Genomic DNA, 16,795 nt, shown 5'->3' on the forward strand with positions numbered 1-16,795 from the left:
TTGGTTCACGTGCTTTGCTTTCGTGGGTAAATAACATTAATATAGAAGGAGGATACAAATAAAAGTCACACAGCGGAAAACTGTCTGGATAATAATTTCCCACTTTCAGTTTATATCTTTGTGACGTCAGTTCATCTTGTGAGTGGCGTCACCAGGAGATAGTGTGTAAACTTGTGCAGAGGGAACAAGGTGGAAGAGAAAGTCTTGCGCGCAGCCCTTGGAGAAAAGAGACAATCGGGATTTTAAAAAAAATCGGAGAACTCGGTAGTGAACAAGAAGTGAAGTTCTTTTTGACGGTATGAAATGTGAAATGTGGTGAGTCATGATAATCTTGGCTATTGTTTAATGCCAAGCGGGGAAAACTGTGGAAAAGATGTAAGAGAGTTTTTATAATAAATGACTCGTGCAAGTTCTTTATCTCAACATCATTAAGCAGCAACTTTGCTTTGATCGCGAAACAAGCCGTCACATTGAACTGTACTGAAAACATGGGTTGCTATGGGCAACGCATCAGGGAACGGATTCAAGACACCTTAAATTTTGCGTGTCGTCGGGGGCCAGCTTCACGCAAGTATAAAAAACGCACATCTGAAAACACTGTCCCTAGTGGTTACTGGTAAAAATGGAATTAAACTCAATATAGATGGCAATCAGCTATTATCAATGGGTGGTCAGCGGCCCTCTAGTAGTCCGTGGCGGTATCGCAGGTGGTCCGCGAGATTGGAAATTGAAAATAATTGGATTATAAAAGATTAAATTAATTCATTATTTAGACTTGATTTGTTTTCCAGCTAATTTTGTGTATCATTTACCAATCACAATTATGTCAAATGTAGCTGAGATTCCTAAAATAGACATACAGATGCAAATAAATAGCCTGGTCTATCCTCCAGTGCAAAATAAAATAATATTCCGCCAAAGCATTGGTTCCTGAGTTGCTTCTTGGTTATAATGGTGGTCCCTTGGACAAAACCAGTTGAAAACCCCTGAATGGGTGGGTACACTTCAAATAAAATTTTAGGAAAGAAGCAGTTCAGAATTATTCGACATCCATCCATTTTCTGAACTGCTTACCCCCATCACAGGCATTATCAGCATGTGCGTTGTGGTATTTAAGAACAACAAACAAAGCTGCCAAGTTTAGCTCTCACTTAATTTGTCCATGTCTTATCTCTAGCATAAGCATGTCTTGGACAGCAAAAAGGTGAAATTACATTTAAATTCATGTTTGTTATTTTTATCCGTTTCATTATACAATAGTTTACAATGAACACTGAAATGCTCATTTCTATCACTTTCATTCTCAGGTTATTTCACAGTTTACCTTAAATGATGGAGCCTTCTGGTGAAAAGCCAGAAGATATTTTGGACATTAAAATAACTGTCACTCGTGCGACTAACATGGTGAGTTCCTGCTTCCTTTAAAAACTTAGCTAAGAGGCCATTCTACAAAGTAATTCTTATTATTGTTTTAGATTTTTCTTGATCTGTGTTTTATGAACAGACTACTGACAATAGTGTTATGCTTTGTGTCAGCACCACATACTGTATGTAGTTCGGAGGACAATTGTTAACATTTGCGATTCTGTCAATGATTTCCACCCCTAATTCAAAGTGTACTTTTTTTGTGTAAGCATGGAAAGAAGGGAGGAAATATCCAAAGTTATCTTCAGATGGAGGTCAATGGTACGCTGTTGGGAGAGTCCGAAAAGCGAGCAGTTGATCCCGCAGCCCAGTACATTGAGTATGACTTCACTCAAAGTTTTCCCTGCTGCACTGAAGTCCTGGCTCTTAGTGACATACCTCATAAACCAGTCGTAGGTACTGTAAGTTCAGTGTGTGTTGTTTGTCTTTTTTTTTTTTTTTTTAACTGAACTAGTAGTTGAGACATTTGTTATTTCTGTTGTGTCGAAGTATTGTATTTGACAACATGAGATGACAGAAGAGATCACCAGTTCAGGGTTTTTTTCAAGTATTTACATCTGGAGCTCAAAAGCAACTTAGAAGATAACATTATTCGGCAATGGGAGACTAGATTTTTTAGGTAAAATACATTAATAGACTAGCCATTAGTCCACTGACATCAAAAAACGTTTCCAATTTTTCTCTGTGACGCTTTTCCCGGTTTTTCACTTTCAGTTCTTTAGAGAAATTGCTCCCTTCATCCTGATCATTACTAGGTAAAACCAAAAGAGTCCTTTGCTCGTAATGTTTTAAATTCCGAGATTAATTTGTCAGTCCAAAACTTTTCATTTCTTACCCAGCAGCGTGTTTTGTGTCTCATTATCTTGCACCGAGAAATATCAATGACCCTATCCTAGGAGAAGACATGCAAGCGCAAGCCATGAAATTACCTTCACTACTTCACAAATGTGCCTGTCCATTTCTTTATTTAAAGTTATCTTCGTTTTACGGGGTGTGTTCAAACAATACCTGCTTTCTTCGAAGGTATTAAGGTATTAAGTATTGTGAAATAAAAGCTGATATGTTCATCTCTTCATCAAATCTAAAGCAAAAAAAATGAAATCAAATGAATTCCAACTCTTGAAATGGATGGAACATGTACTATTATACCTCATGCCGTTAAGGCTGCCTTTGCAAGAACCCTTCTGGTTAGATTGTAAACAAAATAGTTTGTATCACATTAATGCGAATGATTTTGCTTCGTCAGTGACGTTGATAGAGCTTGTTCCCGAGAAGAAAAAAGTGGAGGCAAAGTCAATAGTCCTGGCCCAGGCAGTGATTGACCTGCTGCCTTTGCTTCAAGGTAAATATATACTTTTAATTTACCTGTTAGAGTTCTTGATTGATTTATGAACTCGATAAGAGTCAACCAAAGATGATTATTATGTATTTAATTCCGGTGTACTCAATAGTATGTATTTAATTCAAACATTGTAAAATCTCCTGAGTTGTTTAAAGGATGATCTAGTACAAAGGTTGTCAGTGAAGAGTCTATTTATGCCTTGAGTCCTACACTGTGTACATTTTCTAAAACTTTCTGGTGACAGGTGAAAGCAGCTTTTCATCCACAGTCTCACTGAATGCACCAAACGCTGCTGCAGAAAAGGGAAATGTCACACCACCCGTTACCAAGGTCAGTTAGCTTTGCTAAGAGCTGCAATGAATCATGATGAACTATTTTCATTCATTTTAACGCTCTCGTGCAGTTAAATCATGGAACATGTGAGTATCGTAGATTGCATTTCATCCATCCATCCGCCATTCCCACCCATCCATTATTTTGTTTATTTCAATTCATCTCCATCAGACTCTTTATTTTAGATAGGGATTAGATATAAAGTGACCTCAATTAAGGATTTAAAAGGAAATCCCCCTTTTTTTTAACATTCTACTTCTTCTATTGTTGTTTTCCAATAATAATCCAGAACATTTAACCCATGCAGCACCCAATTTTGGATGTGTGTGTCAGTGCGTCAGCTCCATTGCTGACTGAAGAACAACTTGCATCTTCCAACCTGATGAAGGTGTCTTTGGAGACAGCCTATTCTCTCCCTGACACATTTAATCAGGGTTTTGGGTCATCAGCACCTCCATATATATGTACTGCTATAATGGAGGTCCCATGTACCGCAGAGGTGAGTTTTAACGCTTTGCTTTTTACTGTATGTGACTTTTTGACTTGGCAAGGTAACAATGTCAATTGCGGTCTTGCATCATTTTTGTCATGAAATTCTAACATCAATATTTCATATTACTTCCAAAAGTGACTGTTTTTGTTCCTCTGCTCCTCTGACTGCCAGAAAGACCAGCTATTGTTGTTTACTGAAGGACAGCCAAAGACAGGGGGGCACAGAGAAGACAACGGCCGACTGAGGAAGAGGCCGTATCATGCCCTCCTGGCTCCAGAGAACCAATTTTTGCCAGGAGCCTATTTCTACTCTCAACCCATTGATCAAGAAGATGGCGAGCTTACTGGTCCAGAGGTACTCTACCTGTACATTCAACCAAGACCTAGATGCATAGTAAATTGTACTAGTCACTAGTTATGCATTCAGTATCATGTTTGACATTTCACAAAACTGCAACAAGTCTTGTCAGACTTCAGGTCACTCAGCATGCAGACAAATAAATCCACAAAGCAATTTTGGTGCTTACGTATTATCGGGAGGACCTTTAAAAAAACGACTCAAAAATTAAAGTAAATTATTTATTGAAACGATAACATTACATTTGTAATTCCGGAGGCCAGAACGTCGCAATTGCTTCCAAAAGTGACTCAAAGACATCAGTACAGGCAACATGCTTCCGCCACATGAATTCGGCCAAATACGACTCCAAATGGTGACGTGCAGTGCCACAGTGCTTCTTGTTTCGCCACTTTGCCGATCCCCATAGGCGTTCCACTGTCTGCGTATGAGCCCCGGTGTTCGGATCCACAAAGTTGTACTTGTGGTTGACGTTGAGGTGATGAAAGCCTGATTTTTCCATGTGAAAAAAAAGAAAAAGTAAAAATCAAAGGTCCTCCCGATAATACGTAAGCACCGCAATTTTAGCTATTGTTTAGAGGGAGGGGGGATTCACCACAGAAGCATGCTGATGACCTTTGAACTAGGTATGTAACTTATAGTGACATATGGACGGGTGCACCTGACAAGGACATTCTAAAAAAAAAATCTATCCAGCCATCCATTATCTGAATCGCTTTATCCTCACAAGGGTCGCTTATCCCAGCGATCTTTGGGCAGGATGGATGGACTTAGAACACATACTGTAGAAGAGAAGATAATGAATTCAAATCAGTCACAAGGCTGAAGATTGAATGTCCACTACAGGATCTTGAGTTCCGTAATGAAGCCGAGACCTTGCTGAACAGAGTGAGCTGGGACATTGAAATGCCCTGTTTTTTGGATGGGGAAGGAATTACCAGGTCAGCTTCACTCACACTCTTTATTTTCCCATCTGACAGATGCAAGCTATTGTTTCCATTTCTCAACAAAAATGTCTCTCATGAAACTCTTGAAATTGGTTACTTTATTCCACAATGAAGAGAAATTCATTCCACTTACTTTACACCACAAAGAAGATATTTAAGATGATATCATCCTGCATGCAAGGAAGAGGGCTAGTCCTTTTATCTTGAGTGCTCATCCAAATGCAAGACTCGTTTGATGTGATGGCTAGTCCCATAATTTTGTGTCTTCTTATACTATTAAAATGATATGACATGATGTGCTGGCTTGAAGAGGTCAGATGATGTCTTGCAATGTTGACTGGGATTTCAGGTTACGTCAGAAAATCACAGAGAGCAGATTCTTTCCGCTTGAGATCATGAAGTCCACGAGTGCCCATGAAAAGTCAGGAGCATCTTCCAAGGTAGCAAGAATCACAAGGATGGAAACTGGAATGGACATTTTATGCATTGGGATACCCAGCTAATGTAACCAAGACTATGTTGTTATTTATTCCCCCTGTGATTCCATCTATTGTTTCTCTGCATTTTTAAAGCTGGGCGAAATCGCAGCATTACCAACGGTGTGGCTCTTCTTTAATTGTGTATAATGAAATGTTGTTGTTTTTTTTTTATTGTAGCAAATAGAGGACGACCCGCATGTCCCCTGCCACGGTGTGGCCTTTATTGATATGGGCCGCTTACTTTACCCAGGAGTTACCCATATCCGAGGAGCATACACTATTCAACCTTACTCAAGCACTTTATTACTTAGCAAGGTACTGAACATTTTTTTTGATTGTTGCTTGATTTCCCATTTCAAATTACAGTTCCTATATTCAGGATTCAAGATTCTTGATTAATATTTCCAATAGGGCGCACTTTTATTGACATACTAATTGTTCATTCAGTATCTGGTTCTGATGCTCAGTTATTTTTGTTTTTAGTCAGTCAAGTTAATAAAGTTCCAAATAAAGAATTAAGTTCATCTCTTTCAGTGGAGCATTCAAACAGACTTAATAGAGTTATGATCAGTTAACTCATTTCTCAACATGAATGTTATCCGATTTGATATCCTTGCCCCTTCCTGTGTAAATATTACATCAGGATATTCTCTAATATCACAAAATATGCAGTATACTTATTAAACCTCATGCTTCGATGGTGAGCATCAAATATCTTCTTTGTGTTCTGTAGAGCAGGCGAAATGTCAGTTTGTTGAAAGAGCAGTTAAAGCCTGGAGCCGGCAAAGAACGTTCTGCTGCAGCTCTATCTCCAGATCCTGCTCCAACCCCAGCTCCACCTCCAACTCCAGCTGCAGCTCCGGCACCAGCTCCAGCTTCAGCTCCACCAAAGGCTAATACGGGAAAGTCCAAGGACGCCAAGGGTCATGCTAAGGTATGTTTACAAGCTCAATTTATTTACATGGTGGGAAGTGATACGATCTTCCCTGTTTGTTTCTGCATGGAAACAGGTACAACATTTCCTATAGTATATTTGTGAAAACAGAAGACCTGATGATTTGAAAGTGTATTAGCTTTTTATATTCATGAGATATTTGTTTCTTGCCGTTGTTTGACATATATCAATCGCAATTACAGACAATGGCTACATTTTGTGTGGTTTACCACCAATGTATTTTAACCGGTGTGGTTGATATTATTTCAGGGTACTAGCAGTCAAAGTGTCGCGACTGATTTGAATGCACCTGATCACATCCCTCCAGACAGGAAAGTAAGTTTGCACATCTTTTCGGAAAGGTGTCACTTAAAATGATATAACAATCTCTTCTTTATTCATGACAGGCATATCTGGATTTCAGGACGTATGTTATCATTGAAATTACGTTAACAAATCCACTAATACCCAAAACATCCTCTGAGGAGTTGGCAAGAAGGTACAGTAATTTACACCAGGTTACAAATGATGAGTGCTTACCTCAAACATGTGAGATTCTGGTCTGTTTTTACAAAATCTGAGTTTTAAAATATGTTTTGACAGAATATGCTGTATGCTAAATATTTTCTGGTTGGATACATCTTGTTAGGAGATATAATTAGATTTGTTTTATTCTGCTCTAGGGTGAAAGCACTGATCCCTCCAAGACCTCCATCTTCTGGAGGACCTAACAGAGCTGAAAGGGTAATGTATTGACAGGATGTATGGACAGTATCTGCATCCACAGCATGGGCTAAAAGTATTGGGGAACACCTTTTAAATGGAATTCACACTGAATGTACCATTGCTCCATACCGATTAAGTGCAGTAGCCTACCTAATGTTTTGTTGAGGACTCAAACAACGCACATGTACAAGCGTAAAACACATGCAAACATGCACCTGAAGATGACAATGCATATACAACATACTGTATTTATACTTTACAAGATAAAAGTCAAGCATGTCAAGTTTTTGCTTGTTGGGACACTGGATGAGCTGTTGAACTATACGTACATAAATCAGAGAGACCTGTTGTGTCATTCACATTTTTACCAATCCACATAATACATTTGATTGTTTAAAATTGACGTCATTTGTAGATGTGATAAAAAAAATACATAGTTTAAATAAAACAGTTAAATTTTGTTTAATTGTGAATCTATTTCGATGTCAAATTTATCTTATTATGCATTTAATCATAACCAATTATTGAATTAAAAATAAACGGACTTTACTAATACTTGTTGTCTTTTATATTATACAATCAAGCAATCTACTATTTTTATGAATAATAATAATAGATTTTGCAATACATTTTAAAGAACCAGTAGGCATAAAAAACAACTAAATGAATGCAATGGGTATTACAGTCCCAACCGTGCACTAAAATGTTACCCCGTTTCTTTCATACAGGCAGTACTTAATTTGCACAAGCAGGTGGGCAATGTGGTAAAGCATATTTTGGAGCAGTATGAGGAGTTGTTTGGAACAAGAGTCAAGTTGCCCAATGACTGTAATCGAGAGCAAATGATGGCCCAGCTCATGGGAGCTCTTAATGTGTCGGGGAGATATTTTGCCTTCAAAGAGCAAATAAAGGTCTGGATAACTGCATGTGTCACAATTTTGCTTTCAAAACATAGATGTGTTGGCCAGGTGTGCTGCAGTTTGCACATTTTCTTTATAGAAACTGATTCTGTGTATGTGTGTGTGTGTGTGTGTGTGTGTGTGTGTGTGTGTGTGTGTGTGTGTGTGTGTGTGTGTGTGTGTGTGTGTGTGTGTGTGTGTGTGTGTGTGTGTGTGTGTGTGTGTGTGCGTGCGCTTGTTGTGTGTAGCCCGCTGTGGTAAGGTTTGTGCGTGACAAGATACAGCAGACAGACACATTTACTGAGCAACAAGATCTACACGAATTTGTCAGCAAGCTCTATGTGGACCTGGTGGATGAGATGCACGTTGCTCTCAACAAAGTACATGCAAAAACACTCTCCCAACCACATGCACACACAAGTGTTATAATAGTTTGGGATTTTTCATTACACCTATCCATCCATCATGTGAATCGCTTATGAATTAATTTTATTTTGCGTTTTTTGAATTTCTTTTTAAGTTAGTTTTTTTTATTTAGTATTTATTCTTTTTTTAATTATTATTTCTTAGTTGTTATTATTTTTTCTTAACCTTTAGTTTTACGTTTTATTTTTGTAAAATATATCTTGTTAAAAATACCTTGGCACACACTTGCAGACAGACACACAGATGATTTTATGACAATTTTCATCTATTCCCCACCAGATTTATTCAAAAGGAAATGAGGATGACTCTCCTGATGAGATCCATTTGAGCACCTCTCATCTTCGTCATTTTGCTCGAGAGGCTCAGCTCATTGGGGATTATCAACTGGCTGTTCGCTACTACCAAGAGGTACAACGATAGTACACTTGTAATCAAACTAAAGTCTCATTCAAATCACCTCACTCAAGTTGTCACTTTAGAAGACCTTTTATTTTGCTCTTTTGCATAAACAATAGTGTCATTGACTGAAGCGGGCTAAAAATTGAAACCTGTTTCCTGCAGCTGGTTGTCAGGCATCCTCGTGATCCCTCTTACAAGTTTGAGTGGGGAAACCTTTACATGCAGACGGGAGATTACATGAAGGCTAAAATGTGTTTCCATGATGCTGTTGCAGTCCAGCAGTCCCACCAGCCCAGGTCAGAGCCAGTCTGTCATTTCTGACTGGACAAACTACTGTTCCTGTAAAATACAATGATTCAAATTCGAATGCTGACTCGGACTGCTTATAATCATCTTTTTACTTTTTAGTCTGATGATGTGTGGTGTCCTGGCAGCCATTTTTAATGATTTTGAGCAGGCTGAGACTTTCATGGAACGAGCAGCTAGCATAGAGCCTCCTAGTTTAGTGGCCTGGACTCTGCTGGGTAAGCCCTAAAACTGGGGAGAGATGTATGCCGAAAGATGTAAGAAGAAGAAGCAGCTGTTTTTGTCTTTCCAGGTTTGGTCCAGGACAGCCAGAACAAATCCATCTTATCTGAGAGGGCTTTCCAGCAGGCCAAAAGCCTCCTGAAAGCAAAGGAAGCAAGCAATCAGATAGAAAAGGTGGAAGAGTCAGATGTGGATGAAGAAAGTGAGAAGCAGACGGGCCAGGAGGAAGATAAAACCGCTCTACCTAGAAGCCACTCTCCAAGTAGGAATCCAGCTTTTTTTGTTTTAATCTCACGGCACAATGTAATAATCCAGATAAATTGGAGATGGGTTTCTATTTGAATCATTTTCTGATGTTGTCTTTGCAAAGAAATTTTGACTTTTGTACATGAGATTTGGTTTGCAATGCTTACTGCATTTTATAAGTTTCTTTAAAAGCGCCCAAAATAAGAAGGCAACAATAGAAAATATCACAATGATTGTCTCCAGAGACGACCTAGTTACTTAATGCCTCAGGTAACAGAAGCCTAGTAAGGAGAAGGAACCTGATGGATTGTCATGGAAAGACAAGAGCCCGCATGGCATGTAACACTGACAAATTCAAGTGTCTGACCTTGAGAAAACATACCCACCCGTTGGCTGGAAAAGGCTGGACTAGAACTCAGTACAGACACTAATCGTGGCAGAACAAGAACAGGCCCTAAACACAGAGGCGGGTGCCTATAGTCTTCCGTATCAGACAGGATCCCAGGTGTAGGCTGTGCAAGGAAGCCCCAGAAACGGTGCGACATAACCAAGGTAAGAAGAATAGTGTAGTGGAATACCTGGACAAAATAGAGGTCCCAGAATCAAGATGGCAGACACCTCAAAGTGGTTGAGACCAACCAGGCCAAAATCCTGTGGGACTTCCAGATCCAGACTGAGAATCTTGTGATAGATAGCTAACCAACCTGACATGGTGGTGGATAAAAAGACAGCAGTCATGATAGGTGTAGCTCAAAGGACGCCAATTACAATAGGGCTACTTTATATTCATATTTTCCTGCTCATTTTGAGGGGATTTGAAAGTGGTTGTGAGCCACGATTATAGCTAATTTATGGTCTTTCTCCCAGACCCTGAGAATGTTGATTCTGCACAGAGTGAGCCTAAAGAAAAAGTCATCTCCAAATCCATTTACACCGGGACCCTTGAGTTTCTGTTACACAACCATGCCCTGGAGGTAAACTAGCACAGAGCAGCTTGTTAAGACATACACTGATCAAATATAAATGAAAACAAAATGAAAAATTCACTTTTTGTTCTAATCTGGTAACCCTCTGGGCAAAATGTAATGTTTCAAAACAAGAGGAAAGCCACAGATCCATTAGTAATATCTAATGTTAGTTTGGTATCTTCTTTCTGTTGTCAGATGGCAGAGCGCGCTCTTTCCAAGGAATTGTCTTCAAAGGGAAATTACAGATTTCATCTAGCCTGTGTGCAGTTTCTCAGAACTGAGTATTACAATGCCATTGCAACTCTCAAGGAGGTGCTACTTCGCATTGAGCCGGTAGGGACTTTAATTTTGGAATAAGAATCTGCCTTGGTTTTAATTTGAAGAGATCACATTTTGACACACTGTGAACAGGTTGCAGATATGTGGGCTCTGGATGGTCACTGCCACTACTTGTGTGGTTTATATGCTGACGCCCAAGGGAGTTACGAACGGAGCCTGGACTTCCCCGAACAGCCATCAGACACTCACCTTGTGCTTCTCCGACTGGGCTCTATTTATCTACGGGAGGAGAAGGTTAGGCATAACATATATGCCCATGTTATGTATTACAATGCCCATTACTGAATGAGTCGATTTGTTGTCAAATATTATAACGAGTGAGTGCCTTTTTCTGTTTTCTTTAGTTTGAGCAAGCGAAAATCACATACCTGCAAGCTTGTGAAAACTCTCCCTCCTGTCTCACCTGGTTGGGCCTGGGTATCTCCTGTTACAGGGTAAAGACATCTATAGAACCAGCAGCTGTATCAAAGCGCTATACATATAGCCACGGGACAAAGACATCAAATCGAAACTCAAATTAATATGGAGTAGAAGGACAGTAAGAGTCGCAAGTCAGTCGAAAGCACAGTATAGTGGGAAATATTTTCTAAATGCGTTGGTTAAGAGTTAGGTCTCTGTGGTACTGATGTATGCATGCTTCAAACATTTATTTGTAGGTCGTTGCATTCTATTAGTTCACCTCTAGATCGCACTGAATTCTACGCGTTGCCACTTTAGGTGTCTGTGACCCGAGCCAGAATAAATACAAATATCGAAAATGGATGGATGAATAAAAATGAAGTCACCCTGAGTAAGAGGTTAAATGATCAGCAATACATTTATTTTATTGGATAACACGTCGTAACATAGCTCTTGCGCTCTTGTGAATCATAATGCCTGAAAAATGTGGAAAAATAATATATACTTTGGTATACAGTCTATATTTATAACTTTTATTTTCAAAACGATAGATCGGATTTTTATGGCAAAGCTGTACTGAAATTATTTTATTTCTTTTGAAGTGAAAAAAAAAAAAAAAAGACTAAATTAAGAATGTTCTCATATGTCTGAGTGTATAGTTGGACGAACTTGAGATAGCTGAAGAAGCTTTGACAGAGGCCAACCATTTGAACAACCAGAACGCTGAGGTGTGGGCCTACTTGGCAATGATTTGCCTCAGGGTGAGTGAAAATGATGCTACGACTGCCTTTGTTTTCCTTATAAAATGGGTTGGTTCAAGTTAAAAGATCTCTCAAGTTAAAAGATCTCTTTACCTCCAGGTTAGAGAGTCCTCGTGCACTTCCATTAATCCCCCGAATTGGGGAAAATTCTCTTTTCACAGTCACAATACTCTTGTGATCTTGTCTTTTCAGTTTGACAGGCAGGAGGAAGCAACATTGTTCTACAAATACGCTATCAGGGTGAGTTAGACATGTCTGTTTGTCTTCTTGAAAGATGTGTTTGTGCATTTTTTTTTTTTTTTTACACCCCAAACCTGACTATTTTCTTGGTGAGCTTTAAATTTTCTCGATGTACAGTTCAACCTGAAGAACACGTTGCTTCACAAGGAGGTGAAAGAACTGCAGGATCAGGCCCAAACTCGTCCTCTGGCATCATGCTTTGAACCACACTCTGTGGTTTCAGGCTTGGGAATAAACACAAAACAAACCCCGTATTTATAAGATGAAATTGGTAATTCTACTGAAGTCAACTGTTTTCCTTAAAACACATACCATTTTTTTAAATGGAATAACCTGCAATGGGTTTTGGTAAAAGTTAACTGTAATTGAATAACATTCTCTGTATTGTTTATAAAATATCAGGAAATGGACCCATTTACTGGCCAGTCTTCTCATGGAACTCACATAAAGAAAAGACATTTTGCACACAACACTCCTTAATGCGTTTCTGTATGAATGAGTTGTTAGGAAAATTTACTAATGCAGTACAATACAATACCACTCAACTTTTTATAGTCACTTTCACTTTTTTTGTGAAAGAGTGTCTATTACGAAAAACTTTTTATCGTGCATTTCAATCAATATATAGTGCATTTCAAGCATGATTAGTTGAGAGCTGGCATACATATTTTCAATGATAGAAATGATCTATGAATAATGTTGGAATATTGTTTCAGGACTGTTATATTGGAGTGCATCACTGAGGGAGTTCACACACAGATCATAAGACCCCTGTAAAACACAGTACAGGTTGAAGTGAAACCTATTTGTGATCAAATAGTTGAAACTCAGATGAGAGTTCAATAAGTGACAACCACCAAAGTAAAAGTGTTTAATAGCATATTACAAACACGGCAACATACATCGTCTGATTTGAATACAAAACAATGGAAGTACCTGCTTCTTTGTAGTCTTTGAAAAAATGCAACATCAAAACTGACATGAGACTAAGCTTTAAAATAAATCTCTCTTCATAAGTCCCATCACAACAGGCAAATTTTAAAACAACTTAGGACTTAAAATAGACACATTTTGGCACATTTCAACATTTTTTTACTACCGTAGTTTCTATGTGATTGATTTGGCAAATTCAATCTGTGACAAATCTTCCCACAATTGTAATTATTACTTTGGAAATATCGAGAATGTATGGAAACATGCACAAAACTAAGTCAAATGTGACAAAGGAAATCATTGTCATTGTTTTACTGTGTATTGTGAATTTTACAGCAACTCTGATCTGTAGTAGTGGTGGGGCGTCACTCCCTGACCTGCGCAAAGACCTCTCGCAGCCACGGTGAATCCTCATAGAGCCGTGGGTCACCCAAATACTCTGAGGTCCTCTTGTAGAAGTAGTAGTACAATACAGATGCTGTTAACACATTTGAAAACATGAAAATAGGGAAAGTAAAATTCAATTTAAGTATCTTTGGGACAAAATGCTGCTTATTATTTTTCAATGCTTTGCCACAAATCAGACACTGGACACATTTGACATATTTTTGCAAAGTTGTTTTGTACTTTTTTTTTACTTTTTTGTACTTTTAAAATTTAATCAATGTCACCACTCTTTTCCCATGGTTTTATCTGAAATGCAAAATTACTAGTTTTATCTCATGGCAACATTAAATGACCTTATTACACAAAATAACTTGTGTATTTTGTCCAATTTCACTTGTAATCCAGGGCCCACATACTCAATTAATTTGAGTTCAACCCACAGAACAGAGCACAGTCAAAACTGAGATGCAAGGTTGCAATTTTCATCGGATCAACTGGAGAGACCAATAACAAGATGATAGATTGTTTGCTGATCCACTTATGAAATTACATGCACGTGAAAATCCAAACAACATGACGAGAGGGTACGGAATCATCCTGTTTATAGAAAGATAAACATCCTGTACACAAGATTGGTGAGGCCCGTTTTCTATCTCTGTCCTTCAAATAAAAAGAAAACAAGACGAGTCATGCAGAGAAATACTTAACGTCTGAATTGATGAGTCAAACATCTGAAAATGACATTGGTTCAGTGACCTTGTAATTACAGCTGTAGTCGTTTCACTTTTTATGCTTAAAATCAGCTATGGTTTTAAAACAACTATGCAAGGTTTCGTTACGTGATTAAGTGGCTCACTAGCTTTGAAATAAGACATTATCTTTCTTACCAGCTCTTTGGAACACAAACATCAACTGAAGGCCATCTGTCCAAATAAATCGTTTGGTATTTAGCCATCGAAGATTCTGCAAGTATAGAGAAAGCATCGCTCTTGACTTTGCTTTTAATCACTTCTTTTAATCACACAATACAAAGAACAGATGTGGAATGAAAAGATCTTCTGAGTCAGTGAAACAGTGAATGCTAATGTTGTTTTGCATTCAAACACAAGGCTGATTGCGAGGCTTGATGAATTTGACAAAGTTGGCATGAACCAGCATGCGGATCCAACTGAATACCCATGCAAAGTTTGAATTCGGTGATGGCTGTTACTTAGGTATTTTTGTTTGTGAGGTTTACGCACAACTTTAATAGGTGACAAAGTGTCAAGACCTTTCACCCTGTGAAGTACTGACGGTCTGGTCTCTGATTCTAACTGATGCAATACATCAAAGGGGTGAACTCATTTGAACCCGAAACGTCTCACAAAAACGAAATTGCCTTCCCTGAGGTAAAATCTTTTCTGTGCACTTTTACAATAGCAAATGAATGTATTTTTTTAATTAGCAGAGCTGCTGGTTTGACAGTTCATTGGGAGGATCATAATTTTGGAAAAAGATCTGTTCTCACTCACCATGAGCCAGGAATGGAGTATTACACTGAAGGTCAAATAGAGTGCAGAGAGCATTAGCAAAGCTCTAAATCTCTCCAACAATATGGCTACCAGACCGACCTGGAACACGTAGGTGTTAAACAGCATCAAGAGAATGATAATGAGGTTGAACAAGATGGCAATGTCTTGAATGCTATAAATGAAAGACAAGAAAAGACAGGAAGGGATATTTAATACATGAAAGAGCTTCACCTTAAGTTACTATATTGTTGGACTTACACGAAAAGTACCAGTTGGACTGCTTGCTCATCTCTAAGCAGCTCACTGAAGGAATTGACAAATAGGTCGAAGGAGAGCAGGCTGAGCTGAATAAGCAGCACCAGTGAGTAGTTGCTGGGTTGGAGTTTCTCCGTCCCATAGGCTGGGTGCCCAGGCGGATTCTGGTTCCACAATGGATCCAAGGCTGCACTGATCACTACACACAAACATAATCGGCAATCGGAACCCGCAGTGGTTTGAGGGACCTTCGTTACGGGGTCGCTGTCGGATGAACCGTCTGAAATCGACTGCTGTCAACATACCAAGACTGACGAGGGTAATACTGCATCAGCTCAGGCGCTGTGGTGGCCAAGCCTCTAATTGTGGCAAACTTCTTGTTTTCATTTCTTTGATTGATTCTTCATTTTGAAACCGGAGACACGTCTACATCCAAATCCAGATACTATAGGGAAGGACACAGAGGAGATCCATTTGTATTCTTGTTGAGAGCATCATCTTGCAAATCATATTTACTGCATCGTGCAAATGTCATTCTCTTACTGATTTGCATACATTTATTCACGCAGTGTCCTGAATTTGATTGGAAAATTTACACATGCACACACGTAGATTGAGGCTATGTCCTTCCAAACGGTCACACAACAAAGCAGGAGAAATGAGTGTTTTTAGCGACACCAGGCTACGTAATCACGACTGCAATAAAGCACCCAAGACTGAGTGAAAAATATGTGTGTTGAATTTGATGACATTTTACGTCACCTGTCAATACAAACTGAATGTTTTGACTGCTAAATCAGATGACAGCTATATATAATAGCTGAAGCCTAAATGAAAAGACATTCTAATATTTTTGGAATGAGTTCTACCGTCTTCATGTTCTATTGGCTGCTTAGAAACATAGATATTGCAACACACTATGAATAAACTCGTATTATCTTGCATAAATGTGTCTTAACCTTATCTTGACAACACATTTACAGCAGTTTTTAAAATTCTTTACATTACACATCGTCGAGTTTTGCAAAGTGCTTCTAAAGAAAAGTGACTTTTGAATTTTCAAGACCTTTTAAAAGACCTGCTATGGTTGAACATTTTGTTCGCAACTGACCTTTATATTTAGATGCTACAACTAGATCAGAAAAATACTTGGGAATTAGGCTACAAGCTGCTTCCTATTCTAAATCTCTCACGTACAGTTATGTTTCATAAGAAGCCCCACTGGTCACTAAACTGGAAACGTGCGCATGAATTCATCTTTGTTTACCTGTATTTGTCCAGTGCTTCCTTAAGCATCAATTTTAAATATTTCAAAAAGATAAAGCATGAGAATCAGTTCAAGTTACTTACATCCGTTGCAAGAATAAGTCCATTTCATCATCACTATCTGCCATCACGGATCATTAGGTGAGGTTTTGTAAATAATTATCTCGCACTGCTCTGCATCCTGAATGAATGCATGAAAGAA

The 16,795-nt window shown here is 38.6% G+C and overlaps 2 protein-coding genes across 6 annotated transcripts; one reads left to right on the forward strand and one right to left on the reverse strand.

The window, feature by feature from the left end:
* The first annotated feature begins 170 nt into the window (after positions 1-170).
* Positions 171-14,242, forward strand: cfap70 (cilia and flagella associated protein 70). Of its 5 annotated transcripts, XM_085908198.1 has the most exons (28): positions 177-296; positions 1,178-1,204; positions 1,308-1,404; positions 1,635-1,821; positions 2,672-2,767; positions 3,012-3,097; positions 3,408-3,599; positions 3,765-3,947; positions 4,797-4,891; positions 5,247-5,337; positions 5,554-5,691; positions 6,110-6,310; positions 6,581-6,646; positions 6,718-6,809; positions 6,994-7,054; positions 7,765-7,947; positions 8,184-8,315; positions 8,641-8,769; positions 8,923-9,056; positions 9,169-9,284; positions 9,359-9,550; positions 10,402-10,508; positions 10,698-10,835; positions 10,914-11,075; positions 11,186-11,275; positions 11,900-12,001; positions 12,194-12,241; positions 12,359-14,242. In XM_085908198.1, the coding sequence occupies exons 3-28, from the start codon at positions 1,330-1,332 to the stop codon at positions 12,500-12,502; spliced, it is 3,240 nt and encodes a 1,079-aa protein (XP_085764324.1). In that variant the 5' UTR covers positions 177-296; positions 1,178-1,204; positions 1,308-1,329; the 3' UTR covers positions 12,503-14,242. The 5 variants fall into 5 exon arrangements, with proteins under 5 accessions (XP_085764321.1, XP_085764325.1, XP_085764324.1 ...); XM_085908195.1 differs by lacking the exon at positions 1,178-1,204 and having other exon boundaries at positions 171-296; XM_085908199.1 differs by lacking the exon at positions 1,178-1,204 and having other exon boundaries at positions 171-296; positions 13,511-14,242.
* LOC147059087 (transmembrane protein 138-like) lies at positions 13,535-15,198 on the reverse strand. Its single transcript, XM_085908200.1, has 3 exons — positions 15,073-15,198; positions 14,449-14,524; positions 13,535-13,652 (listed from the first exon to the last, which is right to left on the reverse strand). The coding sequence occupies exons 1-3, from the start codon at positions 15,196-15,198 to the stop codon at positions 13,540-13,542; spliced, it is 315 nt and encodes a 104-aa protein (XP_085764326.1). The 3' UTR covers positions 13,535-13,539.
* Positions 15,199-16,795: the final 1,597 nt, after the last annotated feature.

The sequence above is a fragment of the Syngnathus leptorhynchus genome, chromosome 3 (genome assembly GCF_054491065.1).
Source record: "Syngnathus leptorhynchus isolate UIUO chromosome 3, UIUO_Slep, whole genome shotgun sequence".
Taxonomy (NCBI): Eukaryota; Metazoa; Chordata; class Actinopteri; order Syngnathiformes; family Syngnathidae; genus Syngnathus; species Syngnathus leptorhynchus.